This window comes from Chelonia mydas, chromosome 1 (genome assembly GCF_015237465.2).
Source record: "Chelonia mydas isolate rCheMyd1 chromosome 1, rCheMyd1.pri.v2, whole genome shotgun sequence".
In the NCBI taxonomy this organism is placed as follows: Eukaryota; Metazoa; Chordata; order Testudines; family Cheloniidae; genus Chelonia; species Chelonia mydas.
This window is the reverse complement of record NC_057849.1, coordinates 95,714,403-95,736,925: the sequence shown is the minus strand read 5'-3', so window position 1 is coordinate 95,736,925 and position 22,523 is coordinate 95,714,403. Positions and strand designations below refer to the sequence as shown.

The 22,523-nt window shown below is 45.4% G+C and overlaps 1 protein-coding gene across 2 annotated transcripts in view; it reads left to right on the top strand.

The window, feature by feature from the left end:
* Positions 1 to 22,523, top strand: part of UGGT2 (UDP-glucose glycoprotein glucosyltransferase 2) — a 295,296-nt gene that overhangs the window by 6,338 nt on the left and 266,435 nt on the right. The window contains exons 1-4 of one of the 2 annotated variants that reach the window (XM_043534691.1): positions 11,925 to 12,101; positions 12,693 to 12,823; positions 14,836 to 14,948; positions 19,870 to 20,044. In XM_043534691.1, coding sequence (XP_043390626.1) covers positions 12,812 to 12,823; positions 14,836 to 14,948; positions 19,870 to 20,044 — 300 coding nt within the window. In that variant the 5' untranslated portion in view covers positions 11,925 to 12,101; positions 12,693 to 12,811. Of the gene's footprint in view, positions 1 to 11,924; positions 12,102 to 12,692; positions 12,824 to 14,835; positions 14,949 to 19,869; positions 20,045 to 22,523 lie in introns of those variants that run through there. The other variant, XM_037895931.2, reaches the window with a different exon arrangement.

The window sequence follows — 22,523 nt, the reverse complement described above, 5'->3', positions numbered from 1 at the left end:
GTGGAAACTTCCTCAGTTTCTGGGGCATGCTCGACCCCCTGCTGTGCCCCAGGCTCTGCCCTAACTCCACCCTTTCTCCCAAGCCCCCACTCCTCCCCACAGTGACTCCTCCACACCACTGAACAGCTACCACTGACGGGCAGGAGGTGCTGATAGGCGAGGCCCACCGGTGGGTGTTGAGCACCCACTATTTTTTTCCCCGTGGGTGCTCCGCCCCAGAGCACCCACAGAGTCAGCACCTATATCTGGGAGGGCAGACCCAGCTGCAACCCCTGATTGGATTAAAAAGCTCATCAGTGTCCCAGTGCAGATATCAGTCTTCTTTTCTGTAGCCAAACTGCAGGGACCAGTCATAATGATTCTGCATACATTGGATCCTCCTGAGCATAAACACTTGGTGTGACAGGGCACACTCACCTCTTGTGAGCGCCTCCTATTGACTGGGTGCAACCCTGCACTCTCCCTCCACTCCTGGTACCCCCTGTCAGCTGACAACCTGGCTCGGTAGCCTCCAGCCAAGTCACACAGTCAATATGCATGAGTGAAACCCTTCTGAGGTACTCAAGTCCAAAACAAACACAAGCACAAGTCTTCCTATTCTCTGGCTCAAGTGGGATTCAGCCCCTCCTTCTGGAGAATGCCTTCTCTCTTCAGCCCCTCTTGTGCCACTTTAAATCTAGCCCCTTTCTTGGGATTCTAGTAAAGAGTCTTGTTCCTTTTCGGGTCTTAGGCCACTTCCCCACTGGCTGGTGGAGGGACCCAGGCCTACCCACTACTCCAGGTCCGGACCCAGGCCTACCCACTACTCCAGGTCCCAACCCAGGGGCCCTGTAAAGAGCCCCTGGAATTTGTCCTGCTCTACCCTATTTAAATATCGGCACAACATTAGCTTCTTCTTAGAGTAGTATCCCCTTAGCCACTGATCGGAAACTTTGGTAGCAGTCTGTCCCACGCACACATGCGCTGCTCCTAACCTGCCACGAGGTTTGCCAGCATGCAGAGGCATTCCCTCTTCAGGCATTCCCTCTTCTCAACTGCTCCTGGCTGGAGATTGTTAACACTTTTAGTTTTGTAAATTTTATCTTCCCTTGAATCCTTTTCCTTTGTTTTGTTTTTTGAAGAAGAAGAAAGAAGAAAAGAAGAAAAGGTTTGCCTACCAACTCTCGCTCTCCAGGCTTCAAAAAGTGCTTCATTAGCAAGGAACCTATCCCATTGACTGACGGACACTCACTGCTTGGGAGAAAAGCACAATCCACAAGAGTGTGGTTGGTGCCAGCAACTGAAATCCAGATCCAGGAAAGAGAGAGTTAAGGCTCAAACTCCTGCTCATGGAGTCAGCCCTTCATGCCCCAGAATTCCAACAAGAACTCTCACCGCACCTTTCTACTTCGAAGGCAGATGATCCCTAGGAGATGAACAACTCACTCAAGACCACTAATAAAGAGTCTGTGAGTCCCTATAGCGAGTCCTGATCGAGCTTGGAACAATCTCCAGCTCTATCAGTGCTGAAGGCACTGAAGCCGCCTAATGCTGGTACCCAGGACATGCGTGGTACCAAGTCGACAGAGTAAGTCGGTCTGCCTAAAGACCTGATGGGTATGGGCAAAGAAGTACTGATACCTCAGAGGCATGAAAGCCATGGAAGATCCACCCTGGGCAAAGGTACACTGGCATGGACATTGGCACTGGCACTGACCCTGGTGCAAGTGACACCAGCAGACCATATGGCTAGGTTTGCATCTCCGACTCCATCACTACAAGCTTCTCAGCACCGACAAACACCATTGGTATCAATACCATCCACACCGCCTAATTTCTGGTGTGTGACAGATCTCTTGGTGTCCTGCACACAGGACTCACCCCTGTACCAAGTTCTCCCAGAGCACTGGACTTGCTGACAGACATCTCCTTGCCGTGCACCACCTTTCTCATCATCGGAGTTGGAAAGTGAGCAACAGGACTTGGGTTCCCACTGGTCTTACCTGCCATATGGGGCCTTACTTCACTATGGGCACCAGTTGTATCATCCACTGACTCTCAGCCTCCATGGTTTGGCCAACTGTGGTACCTGCCATGGGTTCCCTACCCTCAGTGGCTGTACTAGGACTCTTGGCAGACTCAGAGGCAGCAGGCCTCCCAGGCCCCTAGTATGACATACCAACAGGCAAGGCAGCATCCTCCTTCAGCTGCAGCTTTGAAAGCTTCGGACCCCCCTGAGCAGCTGGGGAAGGAAGTTGGGGCAGAGGAGGAAGACACTCCTCAAGTTCATTTCTGGTCATCCTCAGAAAAGTGATGGTGCCTCCTCCGCCATCCATGGCTGATGGTTTTAAATCATTCCAGGTCCTATCTCATAGGGTGGCAGAAGCCTTGCAAATACAGTTGCAGGAAGTGACTGAGCCTCACTACAAATTGGTGGACATTTTTCACTCTTCTATCTCTGCCATTGTGGCCCTCCCAGTTAATGAGGCACTCCTGGACCCCACCAAAGTCATATGGCAGACCCCTGTATCCGTCCTGCCAACATGCAAGTGGCTGGACAAAATGTATTATGTGCTGGAAAAGGATATGGAATTTCTCTTTTTCCCACTCGCCTCTAAATTCCATCACTGTGAATGCAGCTAATTCTAGGGACCGCCAGCAACAGTTTAAATCCACCACATGTGACAGAGATGGGGAACATCTGGACCTGTTTGGCAGAAAGGCATATTCATCAGCCACCCTCCAGTTCTGTGTAGAAAATTACCAGGCCTTGCTGGCAAAATAGGACTACCAGAACTATACGAAATTAGTTCCTTTATTGAATAACTTCCAGACTCCCATAAAGATCAACTTAAGGCTATAATCAATGAGGGTCAGTTGGTGGCTAAAACATCCCTCCAGTCTGCATTAGATGTGGCCAACATGGTGGCACGCTCAATTTCCTTGGCCTTATAAGATGGGCTGTTTGGCTGCATTTGTCCAGCTTCCTTAAAGAGGACCTTCCTTTTGAGGGGACGAATTTATTTGCTGAAAAGACTTCAACATCTCTTCACATGTTGAAGGATTTGAGGGTGATTCTTTTGATCCCTAGGGATATATATGCTGGCCTACAAGAAGTATAGCCCTCAGCCACTGGTTAAGCCCTGATCATCACAATATATGTCTTAGTATTCGTCACAAAGAGCTTACGAGCCACAGAGGAAGAAACCGAGGTTCCCCAACGGTGGGAATGTCAGCCGACTTCATCTCAGGCCTTCACCTTGAAGCGCCAGTTTTGACAGGTTGGTTGAGGCATCTGTAGAACACTCTCCTTGCCACCTCATGCTGGAAGACCTCACCCGTCCTTTTGGCGACACTGTTACTCCATTCCGCAGTACCTGGGAACAGATAATCTCCGACATTGGGCGCTGGAGATTATCCAGAATGGATATGCCATCCATTTCTCCTCCCTCCCTCCTCCCAAACACCCTTCTCACAAGAGTCTACTACGTCAAGAGGTAAACCGTCTACTCAGCATAGGAGCTATAGAACCTGTGTCCATACATAGAATCATAGAATATCAGAGTTGGAAGGGACCTCTGGAGATCATCTAGTCCAACCCCCTGCCCAGAGCAGGACCAATCCCAACTAAATCGTCCCAGCCAGGGCTTTGTCAAGCCTGACCTTAAAAACCCCTAAGGAAGGGGATTCCACCACCTCCCTAGGTAACGCATTCCAGTGTTTCACCACCCTCCTAGTGAAAAAGTTTTTCCTAATATCCAACCTAAACATCCCCCACTGCAACTTGAGACCATTACTCCTTGTCCTGTCCTCTTCTACCACTGAGAATAGTCTAGAACCATCCTCTTTGGATCCACCTTTCAGGTAGTTAAAAGCAGCTATCAAATCCCCCCTCATTCTTCTCTTCTGTAGACTAAACAATCCCAGTTCCCTCAGCCTCTCCTCATAAGTCATGTGTTCCAGACCCCTAATCATTTTTGTTGCCCTTCGCTGGACTCTCTCCGATTTTTCCACATCCTTCTTGTAGTGTGGGGCCCAAAACTGGACACAGTACTCCAGATGAGGCCCCACCAATGTCGAATAGAGGGGAATGATCACGTCCCTCGATCTGCTGGTAATGCCCCTACTTATACACCCCAAAATGCCATTGGCCTTCTTGGCAACAAGGGCACACTGTTGACTCATATCCAGCTTCTCGTCCACTGTTACCCCTAGGTCCTTTTCTGCAGAACTGCTGCCTAGCCATTCGGTCCCTAGTCTGTAGCGGTGCATTGGATTCTTCTGTCCTAAGTGCAGGACTCTGCACTTGTCCTTCTTGAACCTCATCAGATTTCTTTTGGCCCAATCCTCCAATTTGTCTAGGTCCCTCTGTATCCTATCCCTACCCTCCAGCGTATCTACCATTCCTCCCAGTTTAGTGTCATCTGCAAACTTGCTGAGGGTGCAATCCACACCAACCTCCAGATCATTAATGAAGATATTGAACAAAACCGGCCCCAGGACCGACCCTTGGGGCACTCCGCTAGATACCGGCTGCCAACTAGACACGGAGCCATTGATCACTACCCGTTGAGCCCGACAATCTAGCCAACTTTCTACCCACCTTGTAGTGCATCCATCCAGCCCATACTTCTTTAACGTGATGACAAGAATACTGTGGGAGACCGTGTCAAAAGCTTTGCTAAAGTCGAGGAATAACACGTCCACTGCTTTCCCCTCATCCACAGAGCCAGTTATCTCATCATAGAAGGCAATTAGATTAGTCAGGCATGACTTTTCCTTGATGAATCCATGCTGACTGTTCCTGATCACTTTCCTCTCCTCCTAAGTGCTTCAGAATTGATTCCTTGAGGACATGCTCCCTGATTTTTCCGGGGACTGAGGTGAGGCTGACTGGCCTGTAGTTCCCAGGATCCTCCTTCTTCCCTTTTTTAAAGATTGGCACTACATTAGCCTTTTTCTAGTCTTCCGGGACTTCCCCCGATCGCCATGAGTTTTCAAAGATAATGGCCAATGGCTCTGCAATCACATCCGCCAATTCCTTTAGCATTCTCGGATGCAACGCATCCGGCCCCATGGACTTGTGCACGTCCAGTTTTTCTAAATAGTCCCGAACCACTTCTTCCTTCACAGAGGGCTTGCCACCTCCTCCCCATGCTGTGCTGCCCAGTGCAGCAGTCTGGGAGCTGACCTTGTTCGTGAAGACAGAGGCAAAAAAAGCACTGAGTACATTAGCTTTTTCCACATCCTCTGTCACTAGGTTGCCTCCCTCATTCAGTAAGGGGCCCACACTTTCCTTGGCTTTCTTCTTGTTGCCAACATACTTGAAGAAACCCTTCTTGTTACTCTTAACATCCCTCGCTAGCTGCAACTCCAGGTGTGATTTAGCCTTCCTGTTTTCATTTGTACATGCCTGAGCAATATTTATATACTCATCTCTGGTCATTTGTCCAATCTTCCACTTCTTGTAAGCCTCTTTTTTGTGTTTAAGATCAGCAAGGATTTCACTGTTAAGCCAAGCTGGTCGCCTGCCATATTTACTATTCTTTCTACACATCGGGATGGTTTGTCCCTGTAATCACAATAAGGATTCTTTAAAATACAGCCAGCTCTCCTGGACTCCTTTCTCCCTCATGTTATTCTCCCAGGGGATCCTGCCCATCAGTTCCCTGAGGGAGTCAAAATCTGCTTTTCTGAAGTCCAGGGTCTGTATTCTGCTGCTTTCCTTTCTTCCTTGTGTCAGGATCCTGAACTCGACCATCTCATGGTCACTGCCACCCAGGTTCCCATCCACTTTAGCTTCCCCTACTAATTCTTCCCGGTTTGTGAGCAGCAGGTCAAGAAGAGCTCTGCCCCTAGTTGGTTCCTCCAGCACTTGCACCAGGAAATTGTCCCCTACCCTTTCCAAAAACTTTCTGGATTGTCTGTGCACTGCTGTATTGCTCTCCCAGCAGATATCAGGATGATTGAAGTCGCCCATGAGAACCAGGGCGTGCGATCTAGTAGCTTCTGCAAGTTGCCAGAAGAAAGCCTCGTCCACCTCTTCCCCCTGGTCCGGTGGTCTATAGCAGACTCCCACCACGACATCACCCTTATTGCTCATGCTTCTAAACTTAATCCAGAGACTCTCAGGTTTTTCTGCAGTTTCATACTTGAGCTCTGAGCAGTCATACTGCTCCCTTACATACAGTGCAACTCCCCCACCTTTTCTGGCCTCCCTGTCCTTCCTGAACAGTTTATACCCATCCATGACAGTACTCCAGTCATGCGAGTTATCCCACCAAGTCTCTGTTATTCCAATCACATCATAATTCCCTGACTTTGCCAGGACCTCCAGTTCTGCCTGCTTATTTCCCAGGCTTCTTGCGTTTGTATATAGGCACTTGAGATAACCCGCATACATCTAAGGCAAAGATTTCTACTCTCACTACTTCCTGTTATCAAAGAAAAAGGGAGGTTGAAGACCCATACTGGACCTCAGATCACCCAACATATACGTCAAAGTGCAGAAATTCAAGATGTGCATCCTATCAACAATCATTCCAGCATTAGCGGAAGGAGATTGGTTCTTTACCCTCAACCTTCAAGATGCATACGGCCACATTTCCATCATACCGAGTCACAAGTGTTACGTCAGATTCATGCTGGGCAGGACCACTACCAGTACAGAGTTCTCCCTTTTGGACTCTCATCAGTCCCCAGGGTTTTTTCCAAGGTCCTTTCAGTAGTGGCAGCCCACTCATGCTCTCAAGGCATCACAATTTATCCTTACCTGGATGATTGCCTTCTCAGGGCATAGTCCTTCACGAAGGCTCAACGAATCACTCAGGCCACATGTTTCTGAATCTGGGCCTACAGATCAACAAACAAAAACCAACCTTAACATTGGTATAGAGGCTAGAATTCACAGGAGCTGGCCTCAACCCCATTCAGACAAGGCACTTTTTTAACATCAGATATTTTTCAGTCTCTCCTTCTGAATAGAGATAGTACAGTCTTCCCCATCTCTATTCTTGATCCCTGATGTATCCCTCATAGGATGGAGTTCCCATCTGAATGGTTGCACAATACAGGACAGATGGACAAGACATACCTCCACGTCAACCTGCTTGAGCTCAGAGGTCAGAAACGTGTGCGCTGACTTCCTCTCACTGATCAGAGAGAGACACACAAGTCATGATGGACAATGTGGCCTGCATGTATTACATAAACTGACAGGGAGGCACCTGGTCTCATTCCCTGTGTGTGTAGAGGCACTAAAACTATGGAACTGGTGCATCTCACACTATGTCCTAATATCAGCAGACTATCCACTGGGAATATGTGACACGACGGTTGACAGCCTCAACCGCAAATTCCCACATGGGAGATAGAGTCGGTGATACTCCACGACATATTCTGACAATGGGGGACACCAGTAATAGACCTGTTTGCTACTTCCCAGAACAAGAAATGTGCTCAGTACTGCTTCAGGGTGGAGATTTGATGACACTCCATGGGAGGTGCTCTCCTCCTTTTTTGGGACAAGGGCCTTCTTTACGCCTTTTCCCCCCTGCCCTTTATTACTGAAGGTCCTGTTGAAAATAAGAAGAGTGAAAGCAAACATTATACTGCTTTCTCCCACCTGGCCTGCAGACGTGGTGACCTTTTCTGTCACAGCTGCATTTTGTCCACCAGTGCCTCTCCTGATCATTCCTTATCTCTTGTCTCAGAATGAGAGATGCACTCACCATCCCAATCTGTGGGTTCTGTGACTCAAAGCATGGCTCCTTCATGGTTCCAGTACATAGAGACATCTTGTTCTGAGGAGGTACAGGAGGTGCTAGTACACAGTAGGAAGGGAACTACTCGTCATACCTACCTTCAGAAATGGAAGAGATTCCAGATCTGGTGCCAGTCCAAGGGTGTCACGCTTATTGCAGCCACCCTACCAGTTGTCCTAGACTACCTGTTGACTTCAAAGCAATTGGGATTCTCTAGTATGGAAGTATTCTCTAGTATTCTTCTAGTATGGAAGGTTCATCTGGCAGCAATTGCAGCCTTCCATCAGCAGATAGAAGGATACTCAACCTTTTCCCACCCAACTATGAAGAGATTTATTTTAAAGGCATAGCAAACCTCTTCCTACAACCCAGGCTTCCCACTCCCTAATGGGATCTCAACCTAGCGTTAAGAGGACTAACTAGTCCACTGTTTGAACCCATGGCATTTATTCACTAACTCACCTTTCCATGAAGATGGCTTTCCTCATTGCCATCACCACTGCAAGAGGGATAGAGGAGATAGCAGGTTTCATGGCGCATACCCTTTTTACTGTGTTCTTCCCTGACAAGGTCACACTTAGACCACATCGAAAGTTCACTCCCAAGGGTGACTTACGTGTTTCACTTTAATCAGATTATTCAACTTCCAGCGTTTTATCCCAAACCTCATGAGGATAATAGGGAAGCTATCCTCCATACGCTTGACGTGAGAAGAGCCTGGCCTTCTATTTGGACAGGACAGGGGCTTTCAGGGAATCTGACTTTTCCTCTCCATTGCACATAGAGTGTGTACTATCACCAGAGACTGATGGATCTTGGAAACTTTCCAACAGAGTAGCTTTGTTCAGTTCAACACTGTCCCTCTCCCCAACCTTCTTCTCCATTTCTCTTCTGCAGTTATTGTTATGAGAACTTTCTAACATCTAAAGTTAGTTCACTACTAGAATGGGGTGCCATAGACAAATTGGGGGAAGGGATTTTATTTCAGGTACTTTCAGGTCCCATAGAAAGATGGAGGTCTCTGACCCATTCTAAACCCTGAGAAGCTTAATTCTTTCATCAGAAAGTTCAAATACTGCATGATCCCCCCTAACCTGAATCATAGACTCATAGAACTGGAAAGGACCTTGAGAGGTCATCTAGTCCAGCCTCCTGCAATCATGGAAGGACTGAGTATTATCTAGACCAGGGGTGGGCAAACTTTTTGGGCTGAGGGCCACATCTGGGTGGGGAAATTGTATGCAGGGCTGGGGCAGAGTGTTTGGGTGCAGTGTGCAGGAACAGGCTCAGGGCAAGGTATTGGGGCAGAGGAGGGGTGCAGGGTGTATGAGGGGGCTCAGGGCAGGGGGTTGGGGTGCAGGAGGGGTGCAAGGTGCAGGCAGGGGGCTTAAGGCAGGGAGTTGGGGCGTGGGGTGCAGGAGGGGTTTGGGCTCTGGCCTGGTACCGCTTACCTAAAGCGATTCCGGGGTGGCAGCAGCGCGCATGGGGCCAGGGCAGGTTCCCTGCATGCCTGCCTTGGCCCCACACCACGCCGCGTCACTCCAGGAAGTGGCTGGCACCACGTCCCTGCGCGGCCCCTGGGGGAGTGGGGGGGCACAGGGCTCCGCACGCTGCCCTTGCCACGCCTCCAGGTACCTCCCCCGAAGCTCCCGTTGGCCGCGGTTTCCTGTTCCCGGCCAATGGGAGCTGCGGGGGGCGGTGCCTGGAGGCAAGGGTAATGCACGGAGCCCTCTGCCTCTCCCCTCCCCCCACGGGACCCCAGGGATGTGGTGCCAGCCACTTCTTAGAGCGGCGTGGGGCCTGCAGCGTCACGGGGTGGCAATCCCGGGTGCCGGATCCAAAGTCCTGAGGGGCCGGATCCGGCCCGGGGGCCGTCGTTTGTCCACCCCGATCTAGACCATCCCTGACAGGTGTTTATCTAACCTGCTCTTAAAAAATGATACAGATTCCACAACCTTCCTAGGCAACTTATTTCAGTGCTTAACCACCCTGACAGGAAGTTTTTCCTAGGCGATTTATTCCAGTGCTTAAGCACCCTGACAGGAAGTTTTTCCTAATGTCCAACCTAAACCTCCCTTGCTGCAATTTAAGCCCATTTCTTCTTGTCCTATCGTCAAAGGTTAACAAGAACATTTTTTCTCCCTCCTCCTTGTAACAATCTTTTATGTACTTGAAAACTTATCATGTCCTCTCTCTCTCTCTTCTCTAGACGAAACAAACCCAATTTTTTCAATCTTCCCTCATAGGTCATGTTTTCTAGATCTTTAATCATTTTTGTTGCTCTTCTCTGGACTTTCTCCAATTTGTTCACATCCTTCCTGAAATCTGGCACCCAGAACTGAACACAATACTCCAGTTGAGGCCTAATCAGTGGGGAGGAGAGCGAAAGAATTACTTCTTGTGTCTTGATTACAACACTCCTGCTAAATATATCCCAGGATAGTGTTTGCTTTTTTTGCAACAGTGTTACACTGTTGGCTCATGTTTAGCTTGTGATCCACTATGACCCCCAGATCCCTTTCTGCAGGACTCCTTGCTAGGAAGTCATTTCCCATTTTGTGTGTGTTGAACTGATTGTTCCTTTGTAAGTGGAGAACTTTGCATTTGTCCTTATTGAATTTCATCCTATTTACTTCAGACCGTTTCTCCTGTTTGTCCAAATCATTTTAAATTTTAATCCTACCCTACAAAGCACTTGCAACCCATCGCAGCTTGGTATCATCCACAAACTTGATGAAGCTATTGAACAGAACCGGACCCAGAACTGATCTCTGTGGGACCCCACTCGATATGCCCTTCCGTCATGACTGTGAACCACTGATAACTACTCTCTGGGAACAGTTTTCTGACCAGTTATGCACCCATCTTATAGTAGTTCCTTCTAGTTTGTATTTCTGTAGTTTTTTTATGAGAAGGTCATGCAAGACAGTATTAAAAACCTTACTAAAGTCAAGATATACCACATCTACAGCTTCTGCCCTATCCACAAGGCCTGTCACCCTATCGAAGAAAGCTATTAAGTTGTTTTGATATGATTTGTTCTTGACAAATCCATGCTGACTGTTACTTATCACTTTACTATCTTCTAGTAAGGTGATGAGTAACCTTATACAAATTGATTGCTTAATTAATTGGTCCATTATCTTTCTGGGTACTGAAGTTAAGCTGACTGGTCTATAGGTCCCCATTGTCCTTATTTCCCTTTTTATAGACTACATTTGCTCTTTTCCAGTCCTCTGGAATCTCTCCTGTCTCAGATATCTCTTCAGTTAGCTCCTTGGGTATTCTAGGATGTATTTCATCTGGCCATGGTGACTTGAAGACATTTAACTTGCCTAAGTAATTTCTAACTTATTCTTTCCTTATTTAGCCTCTGATCTTACCTCATTTTCACTTGCACTTACTATGTTAGACATCCAATGCTACTGACATTTGGTAAAAACTGAAATGAAGTCATTTAGCACTTCTGCTATTTCCACATTTTCTGTTGTTTTTCCCCCTCTTTCAATTAAGATAGGCTTTATCAAAGCCTTTATAGTACATCTGCTAGAAGAATGAGTGAGCTTCAGGCTCTCATGATTGCAACCCCCCTTTAGAGCCTTTCACAAAGATAAAGTGGTCTTCCATTCACATCTGAAATTTTTCTGAGAGGTGGTAAAAGCATGTCACCACAACCAGTCCATAAACTTGTCAGTATTTTTCCTGTAGTTGGCATTTTGGATTCATTTCCTAGGCCTCACTTTCACTGTAGGGAAAGTTAGCAATTCACCATGGATGCTAAGAGAGCATTAGCCTTATATTTGAATAGGTCTAAAGAATACAAGAAAATCACATAGACTGCTTGTCTCTTGTGGGGAAAAGAATAAAGACCAGGCAATCACATCCCAATGCCTTCCTAAATCCATTAAACTCTATATTGAACAGTGTGGTAAACACACCACTGTTCTTCTTTCAGGAGGTTTTAGAGCACCCTTGTTTAGGGTAAAGGTTGTTTTGATGGCCTTCCTTAGACATACCCTCATATTAGAAATTTGTAGAGCGGGCACTTGGAACTTGATTCATACTTTTACAAAGTGTTATTCCTTGGGTCTGGCATAGGCCAGATGCATAATTTGATAAAGAAGTATTATAATCTTTATTTATTTAAATAGGACCCACTGTCTGGAGGGAAGAGTTCTGATTGCCAAACTCCCTAGAATGGGAATGTGCAGAGGCCATTTGAAGAACTGAAGGTTACTCCCCTGTGAACAGAATTTATGAAATGACATCTGCATATTCACATTCCACCCCAACTTCCTCTCTTCCCTGGAGTCCTAATTTGAACTTTCAATCTGAGGAGCAGTGGAAAGAACTAAGATGGTTGGTATGCTACACCCCCTTTCATAGTTTTGCTCTTCAAACATTTGGCGTTGCAAAGGGAGGTGCAGAGGGCATGAGAGCACTTTAGTGGGCATTGCTTCTCTAAGGTTCCACTAGTCCAAGCTGCACTGATAGTGCATCCCAAAAACAAATGTGTAGAAGCCATCTGGAAGAACTCCATTTACAGGTGAGTAACCTTATAGCTTGTATAAAATGTCTTTGAACAGCGCAAAGAGCCTGAGATAGATTCAGAAAAAAATTGAAATAAATGAATAAATTATAGGCAGTAAGTGAGGCTATATAGGGAAGTATTGTTGCCTTTCTTGTCCTGGGTGGATTTTTCAGTTCCTGAAAAATGTTAAATGAGATGGAAAATGAGGCTATTTAATTCACACTTGCAGCTTTTTTCCCATTGATGTGACGCTTTTAGATTTGCTGAGTAAAAGAATTCACCAAGTGAGACGTTCAGGTCCTTTTGTGTTCCATTGGCAATCAATACTGGTGTAATATTTGCATGTTGCCTAATGCTAATGGATATGCCATACTATTTGAGGCCAAATACTGAAATCTTCCCTGTATTGTTTTTAACAGATTCAGAACATTCTTATTACAACTTAATCTTGAAGAAAGCAGGACAATTTTTATCCAATTTGCAGATCAATCTCTTGAAGTTTGCCCTTTCCATAAGGGCATACTCACCAACTGTTCAGATGTTCCAACAGGTGTGTAAAATTAGCTGATATATTTGGTATTCTGATATGTTTGATCGCTATACTTTGAAGTAAATCATGTTGTTGTCTATAACAGAGGTGGGCAAATTATGGTGGGACTGTCCTGCTTGGCCCTTGAGCTCCCGGCCAGTGAGGCCAGCCCCTGTTCCGTCCCCTGCTGTTTCCCCTCCCCTGCAGCCACGCCAGCAGCGCTCTGGCCTGCTGCTCCTGTTGGGCAGCGTGGCTGGCTCCGGCATGGTAAGGGGGCAGAGAGTGGGGGAGTTGGATAAGAGGCAGGGGGTTCCGAGGGGCAGTCAGGGGACAGGGAGCGGGGGGCTGTTGGATGAGGTGGAGGTTCTGGTGGGGGGGGGGTGATGGATAGGGGGTGGGGTCCCAGGGGGGCGGTTAGGGGCGGAGGTTCGGAGATGGGGGCAGTCAGGGGAAAGGGAACATGGGGGTTGGATAGACATGGGAGTCCTGGGGGGACTGTCGGGGAGCGGGGGTGTGGATAGGGGTCGTGGCAGTCAGGGGACAGGGAGTGGGGGCAGGGACTGGATGGGTGGGGGGGTCCCCAGGGGTGGTTAGGGGCAGTGGGTCCTGGGAGGGGGCAGTCAGGGGTCAAGGAGCGGGGGGGGGGGGGTTGGATGGGTCAGGGGTTCTGAGGGGGGTGGAAAGTGGAAGGGGGTGGATAGGGGGCGGGGGCTCGGCTGTTTGGGGAGGCACAGCCTTCCCTACCCGACCCTCCATACAGTTGTGCAACCCCGATGTGGCTCTCAGGCCAGAAAGTTTGCCCACCCCTGGTCTATGACATCAGTAGAATGTAATAGACATTACTTGGAACCAAATATTATGAATATTATAAATAGGTTATGTTCTAATGTACTTTATAAAAGAGTTTTATAAAGTTTTGAGGAAAAAGTATTCATGTTTAATGGGATATGTAACTTTTTTAAAAGGAGAGTTTTACTGAATGTGTTTTTACTTCAGAGCTCAGGCTTATTTTCTGTACTGCTGTGGGAATAAAGTCTCTTTGCTCTTCACAATTCAAGCTTTTCCCAAGTAGGAAAATCTTTCCTGTGCTTGGCATTTTGGATTCATTGCTTAGTGGGGTTCTCATTTCTATCCCCACTCTATATTTTGGACATTTTTAGGAGAGATAGAGCACTGTCTGATCTCTACCCCCTTCCATTGCTGAGAAGGGGGAAGATAGGAAATGAAGTACACACTCAGATCGTTCATATCTTATGCCACCAGCCTAAGCCTATACTTCCTCCTGTTGTTCTCCTGTAGCAATGCAGCTTTCAAGGTAAGGAAAGATGGGATCCTCAGCTGTCTCTTAGTTTAGCTCTTTGGCAACAAGTTCATTCTCTAGTGATGGTGGGTCCATTTGGAAGCCACTTCCTTCATTTTTTTTCTTGCTCTCCTTTGTGAAAGTAAAGCCATTGCTGTAGCTGAGAGAAGGTAGGAGGAGACCCGGAGTAGGAGGTAATTAAAAAATATCCAGGGACTTGGAGAACAGAGCTCCAAGAAGAATTACAGGAATAGAGGTAAAAGACAGGGAAAAATGAAAAACAGATGTGAATTGTTTAATTTTGAACGTAGTATTGTATTTAATTTTATTTTGGCTACTTATCTATCACTATTCATTAGCGTGGCAACCAACAACCCAAAAATAAAATCCCTCCTTCTTTGAATACATTCCACCAATGCAAAGTATGTGAAGGAGATCTCCCTGCCTACTCTCCCCAAAAAGATAAAACAATAGATGTAAATATTTATGTTCTTTAAAATATAACTGAATTTGGTAGAATGTTGTTCTGTTGAGAAAACATAACGTTTATATGGTTTTATTCTTTTAGTCTTTTTAATTATTGTCTTTACATATACCCAGTTTTGAATTTATCAAATTAGAAGCACAACTTAATAGTAGCTGATGAGTTATTTTAATCAAAGAGCTGTGCATTAATTTTAAGTTCTAGTGCAATTAAAGCAGATTGGTTGAGTGTAATTGTTGAAATATTGAGATTGCAGCTGATGAACCTCCACCAGAAGGTTGCAGTGCATTTGTGGTTATCCATGAAAAGCGCACCTGTAAGACTAATGAAATTAAAAAACTTCTGAAGAATGCAACTAAGAGGTAAATATAATGTATTGTCTTAAGGAAAAACAAATTATTAAAGAGGAAAATGTAATCTTGTACTACAAAAACTTCAAGTATTTTGAAAGCACACACTTATCTGGTTTCTTTTTTATGAAGCACATAAGTCATGCATTATGCTTGAAGACCTCCTCTATTTATAATTTAATTATTATTTTGAAAAGTGTGTTGTTGTTGATCTTGAAATGTTATAAATACTGTTACAAGAAATTAAACTGTGAATCCAAAATATTATATCAAAATCATAGGGCTGGATTCATCCAGCCTGATGCAAAGAGGCATACTTTGCATTTCACTGAGTTTCTGTAGGGGAGGATAGGTTTAAATACTTGTTACTCTTTTTTGACTCACCCAAACAGTTAACAAAAATTTGGGGGCTAGCGGGTTGTTTCGGTTAGGAGGAAAAATGGATGATGGAATCAGGTATTTTGATGCATCCTGTTTCTTTACAAAGAATGTACATAAAGTCCTGTTTTCCTGAATACAGCAGGAATCAAACAGCAGGAGACAATTTATTTTCTGTACTTGTAATTCCAAGCCCCTTTCAAGCCAACACTTATCCCTAAAAGTGTTCCTTTTTACACTTACCTTGAATTCAGAGCAGCTGGTACACCTACCAGCTTCAGCAAGGTTTAATCCAACCCATAACATTACAATGCACTCCATTGGAGGTCATCAGCCAATACACTGAGTCAGTGTTTGCTTTTGTTGTACTTCTTCCCCCATCCAGTCAGTGCCGTTCGTGTTTTGGACTGCCGGGCCCCGGTAGCCATGCAGTGGAGTGGAGATTGTGGCGGCTTTTCACTGACATAATCAACCTTCCTCCCAACCCTGCTAGACTTCCCTCCTTTGGAGGCCTCCTGTAGGGTCTATGACTTCAGAAACCAGCATAGCCCCTGAACGAATCTAGCCCAGTGGTTCCCAAACTTGTTCCGCTGCTTGTGCAGAGAAAGCCCCTGGCGGGCCGGGCCGGTTTGTTTACCTGCCACATCCGCAGGTTCGGCCAGTTGCGGCTCCCAGTGGCCGCGGTTCGCTGCTCCAGGCCAATGAGAGCTGCTGGAAGCGGGGCGGGGTGAAGGATGTACTTGCTGCCACTTCGTGCAGCTCCCATTGGCCTGGAGCAGCGAACTGCAGCCACTGGGAGCCGTGATCGGCCGAACCTGCGGACGCGGCAGGTAAACAATCTGGCCTGGCCTGCCAGGGGCTTTCCCTGCACAAGCGGCGGAGCAAGTTTGGGAACCACTGATCTAGCTTGTAAGGTCAAATCTGTATAATATGTCAAAATCATTTACTAAATACATGTGTAGAACTAGCAAAGGCAATTACACTTAACAAGGAGAAAAAGGAAATGAATTTGTGATTTCCAAGACATATGTTTGATATTTTGGATTTTTTCCTGTAATGGTCAATGCCATCATAAATTTGTGAAGCAGTGCAGGTGATATCCTCAACTTCTTTGTAGAGGTAAGTGGAGCTGAAAGACACTCCTGCAAGGCACAAATCCAGGACTCTGCTATTTATAAAATATAAACCACAAAAAGTTTTAATTATAGGCCTATAAATCATCATAGAATCATAAGACTGGAAGGGACCTCGAGAAGTCAGATTCTAGACCATGTATCTTTTTGGATTCTTTTGATTACAAAAACCTCCTGAGTTTTACTTGCATGTTTTTTTTCTCTGACCACAGCCTCTTGCTTGGATTACAACTCCCTATATAAGTCAGTTGCTTGCTTGTTTGAATATCCATGGTTTTCACCTAAATACTTCAGTGTGGAGGTTGCATCAGGCTATTTTTGGCAACTCTAGTGTATTTCCTGCCCTGAAAACTTTCGTCTAACTTCTTAAATTAAAAAGTTTATACCAAAATATTGTAGCTTTAAAAAACAAAATTAAATTATTTTGCTCATGCATTAGGGCATTTTGAGACCTTTACTCTCACCCCCAGTCTTTTTAATAAACTCTTGGGAATTACTCTGACTACTACTTCAAGGTGGCTTCTGCATATTTCCATTTGTGGGGATGTGTCCCTAACATTGATGAGCTTCAGGAGCCCTTTAGAAAATCAGGGGACCAAATACTCAGATAGTATGCCCAAGTGTTGAAAAGTAATAAATGGAACCCCAAAAAATCATGAGACTGACTTAAAAATCAGGAAATAAAAACAAAAACAAATGCCTAAAATATTCTTACATTTTATTTGCCTTTTCATTTGGGGGTGGTTAGAGTGTGCTCAAGTCAGATAAGCAAGGTTTCCTCTACACTTATGAGGGCTAGAGACATACTTTTGCTTTTGTTAAATGAAATTTGAGATTCTTGCATAATCAGAGGATTCTAGAAGCTGGGTCTTTAAGAGAAACAGCAAATATCAGGAGGCTTGCGATAAAATGTGAGCTGGCAACGCCGGAGCATAGGTTATAAAAGGGTAGTGCGGTCCCCAATTGCCAGAGGCTATCCTTGTGGTTAGTAGCAAGTCCAGGAATATTTGCTCCATGCAAAATAAAAATAAAAAAGTTAAGTTGACTGTATACAATTGTGTAGTTTAATATAGCTTTTCATAGGGGTTTTTTTTTTAAAGATAGTTTCTGTGCCATTGTTTAGTTTCAGTTTCTGGACTGGCTCTAGCTTCAAGTTTCATGACCATCATGATTAAGGCTACGATCTTTTTCATAGAAAATTGTAATACATTTCATGGCATTGGTGTAGGAAAACAAGGATATATGTCACAGAACGGGGCGGAGTGGGGGGGCCTGTGGGGTGAGGTAGGTGGCTGGCTGGCTGGAGAGTGAGTCCACTTTGCACTCACCCTGCAGTGGTGGCTCCTGTCCCGCAGTGCTGGGCCCAGCTTCCTGCTCCAGGTATTGTGACCTGACCCATCTGGTTGCAGTACCACTCTGGTTTGGCACACCTGACCCTCCATAGATGGGGCAGAGGGCCAAATTGGATTGGTGTTGGACCTGGCTCATGTGGTCTCAACACCAGTCAAATTTGGCCCTGAAATCTTTTTTAATTGGGAAAAACTGGAAGCAATAACTTAGGTGTCAAAGGTGCTCTAAGTTTTATGTGGCTATGAGTAAGATATTTAGAAAGTTGTTTAGACTTTTAGCTTTAGGGGATCCATGTAAAGGGAGTGGGTATCGAAGCAGTTACCCTGCTCTTGAGGAAAAAGGTAGGCTGATTGGGGAAGTGACCACAGCGGTGGCCACACCCAATCAGGCTACAGCTGGCCCTGATATAAGGACTGAGGGAGGAGCTGGGTCAATGTTACTCCAGCTTGGGATTGGAAGGACCTAGGGAGCACAGGGTACCTGAAGTAGAGCAGTGCTGGGGAAGGGCAAGAGGAGGTGGGGAGCTCCAGCCTGGCGACTCCCTAGGCTGAGGCCTTGTTAAAGGCCTAAGGAGGTACTGGGGCTTCAGAGGGAGCTGGTCCAACCCCCTTGCCAATGATGAGTGGCCACTACAGACTGCAGTTTGCCCCAAAGAAAGGGGGCTAGATGATGACTGGCAATAGCCACTGAAGCAAGGTGGGTATAGAGAGCTTGGGGGTTCCCCTGGGAGAGGAGACCCAGAGCGTGGGGGTACTGCTTTGGGCAGGTAAAGGGCACCGGGGTCCGGGAGCGATACATGGTCTGAGGTAGGAGAGACCCTGGCCAGCATGAGGCGCTCTGAGTGCTGGAATTGAGCTAATGCCCGGACGACCAGCAGGAGGCGCCGCAGCAGTGAGTGCGTGATCTGCTACAGAGTACCATTTCCTTGCAGTGTTAGTGGATTAGACTGTGTATTAAAATGCTGTTCTAATCATGTTAACTATTATGACTGACCCCGGGTTCGGTTTACTAGTATTACATTGAAGGCATCTCTGACCTTTTTATTATAGAAATCTGAAGCACCTGGAGTGCTGTTCATACATTTTTTTGGTCTCTCTTGATTTGGCATCAAGTTATGATGTTTGCTTTGGAAGGATCGTTCTGCAATACTTGTTTAATGAGAACTCGTCAAACCACCTCCTTTTATTGCTTCCTTGATTCTCACAAGTGGGAATATGCAGAGACCACTTTAAAAAAGAAAACTACAGTAGAATCTCAGAGTTATGAACACCAGAGTTATGAACTGACCGGTCAACCATGAACCTCCTTTGGAACCGGAAGTACGCAATCAGCCAGCATCAAAGATCCCCTCCCCCCCACCCCCCAAAGAAAGCAAGTATAATACAGTACTGTGTTAAACGTAAAGTATTAAAAAATAAAGGGAAAGTTTTAAAAAAGGATTTGACAAGGTAAGGAAATTATTTCTGTGCTTGTGTAATTAAATTAAGAATGTTAAAAGCAGCATTTTTCTTGTTCATAGTAAAGTTTCAAAGCTGTATTAAGTCAATGTTCAGTTGTAAACGTTTGAAAGAACAACCATAACGTTTTGTTCAGAGTTACGAACATTTCAGAGTTACAGACAACCTCTATTCCTGAGGTGTCCTTAACTCTGAGGCTCTGCCTGATTGTGAATTTCCAGTTCCAAATGAGATGTGTGGTTGACTGCTCAGTTCATAACTCTGGTGTTTGTGGCTCTGAGGTTCTTCTGTAATTCAAATGCAGTAAACCTGAAGGCTGTGTGATCTTTATTGTACAGTTTTAGCTGTGACTTGATAAAATGTAATAAAATCATCAGTAGTTTATGCTAATTTTCAGCTTTATTACACTTTAGTTTGAAAACCAGTTCGTCTTTTCATGTCTTTTTTTGTGAGCAAGTGTGATCATTTCATTATTATTTTTTTTTACTCTTGTGTGCTTTTACTTTTATTTCTGTAATAGTTTGATAGCCAGAAAATGGGGAAAAAGTGATATTTTATTTACTGTAACATTTCAACTTAATATCTAATTCCAGAATTATTTGTTTTTAATTGCAGGCCCAGGCCATATCTGTTTAAAAAGGAGCATAAGTTCCCTACACTCAATGAAAATGTTCCAGTGGTTATTCTTTATGCAGAAATTGGTACAAAAGACTTTGTTAAATTTCACACAGTTTTGTCTGAAAAAGTGCAAAAGGAGGAAATTGTTTATATTCTCCGGCATTATGTTCAGGTATGCAACTCAAATTGACAATAATACTATAAACTGTTGTCATGAAAATGTATTTATGTTGTTTTTGATGGGGCATATCTCAAGTTTGCACTGTGCCCAATTCACACACAAATTTTGAAGCTTACTAGATTAAGTGAAACGCCTAACATGGACTTTGAAACTGGAAAAGAAGTAGTAACATTTTGCATTGTTTTAGCTGCAGGTGTTTTCCACTGAGGTTTATGTAAAATATTTGTTAATTCCAATGTTGCCATCTTTTTTCTCAATTAAAAATTAATACAATGTAAAAATCAAAATTAATTATTTGCAGTTATGCAGGCAGTATTTGAAAACATGCAGTATGGTAAAGTCACTTTCAGCTCACAAAGATTGCTAAGAACTTAGTAGTATAACACTATTAAGAATGATAGCCCCAAGCTTTACAGGCTGATGAATAAGATGCTTTTAATATTTAGCTTCATTTAAGTGAAGAGGTTTGCTAAACATGAGTATGCAGCTAGACTTTTTTAAGAGAAAAAGTATGTATTTATTTGACAGGGGTTTGCAGCTGCATGTTGCTACCCAACAGCCTCTGTAGGGATGATATGCTATGCATCCGATGAAGTGAGCTGTAGCTCACGAAAGCTCATGCTCAAATAAACTGGTTAGTCTCTAAGGTGCCACAAGTACTCCTTTTCTTTTTACGAATACAGACTAACACGGCTGTTACTCTGAAACCTGTAGGGATGATACAATTTTAGTTTCGGGGGTTCCATGGAAAAGTTCAAGGAGCTACTTTTCGGAGAACTCTAGGCAGGAGTTCTCTTACCTGGTCAATGAGCGCAGACTGGTCACGAGAACTCCACTGCAGATGGGGCTGGAGGCAGCAAATTCGACAGCTAAACCCAGGGCCTCCGCAGTGGCCATGCATAAATCATCCTGGCTGCAGTCTTCCGGTCTTCCCTATGAAGTCCACAGTACTATCCAGGGTTTACCATTTGAGGGTTCTGCTCTATTCTCGTACCAGACGGGCAGCAAGCTCCATGGACTTACTGACTCTAGCTCCACTGTGAAATTCTTAGGTCTGTACACACATGCCCCAGTCAGGAAGCACTGTCGGCCACAACAGACACTGTGATATTCTATTCCTCCTCCTCAGCAGGACCTATCAAAACAAGAGCTCAAAGGGTTATAGGTGTAGATCTCTCACTCCTACTGCTCCAGATCCGCACCCCTTAAGACACCCAGGAACCACAAAGTAGGCATTTTGATGAGCCAGTTAAAGTCGACCTACCGGTTTTCATCTCTCCAGACCCTTTCACCTTTGCAAACTGTCTGTCCCACTTCCACAGTGCTTGGTCCCAGATTACTTGGGACAAATGGCTCTTGAGTTATACTGAGTAGTAAAAATGCCCTCCCATGTCCTCATCTCCCTAGATTGGTAGACAGATGCAGCCAATGGATGTGTAGGCGTTCTGTTTGCTCTCCCACAACCAACTCTCATGCTAGTGACAGATGCTTCTGCTCTGGGATGGGTAGCCCATTTGGGTTTTCTACAAATACAGGTTTTATGGTCCTCAGAGGACTTAGCTTTACACACCAATGTCAGAACTGAAAGCTGTCAGATTATTGTGCCAAGGATTTCTCTTGCAGATTAGAGGAAGCAGCCTGCTAGTCCTCACAGACAACATGGCAGCAATGTTTTACCTCAAGAAGCAGGGGAGAGCCCACTGTTCTCCACTCTGTCCAGAAGGAAACTGTTTTGCCATCTCCGTAAATCTAGAAGCATCTTACCTGCTTGCAGACCACCTGAGCAGATTGTTTTAGTCACCATAAGTGGTGGCCAGATTGGTCTTCCAGCGGTGGGGGTTTCTCAAAGTGGACCTATTTGCAACAAAGTCCAACAGAAAGTGTCAGTAGTTCTGTTCTCTTCATGTTCACAGCTCAGAGTCCATAACAGAAGCCTTTTTACTGGCGTGGTCAGTCAGGCTCCTTTACGCTTTTCCACCAGTCCCTCTTATTCACAGAGTATTGCTAAACATAACACAGGAACAGGCCAGAGTCATACTTATAGTCCCATACTTATAGTCCTGGAGCTGTCAGTGAAACTTCAATTTCACTTCCACTAGGCTTGGACCTAATCTCTCAGGAGCATGGATTCCTACTCCACCCGAGCTTATGATTCCTTCACTTAACTGAATGGACGCTCCATAGCTAGACAGGTGGCCTGGACACAAGGAGCAGGACTTTGTCGGATGCTCATCCGATGCTCCTGGAAGTTGGTTTGCAGAATCAGACCCCAAAGTTCTCACTTTCTGGAGTCCATTTTTATAGGAATTCATTCCTATGCCAGTCTATGGGAATTGCTTCATCATGCTGTTGCTGAATCAGTCAGCAGATGGCATATTCCTGATGGCTCCGTGCTGCCAGATGTTATCTTGTTCTCTGGTTCTCCCATCCTTGAGGCTGTTGGGTGGATTCCACTCTGCCCTCCCGGGGT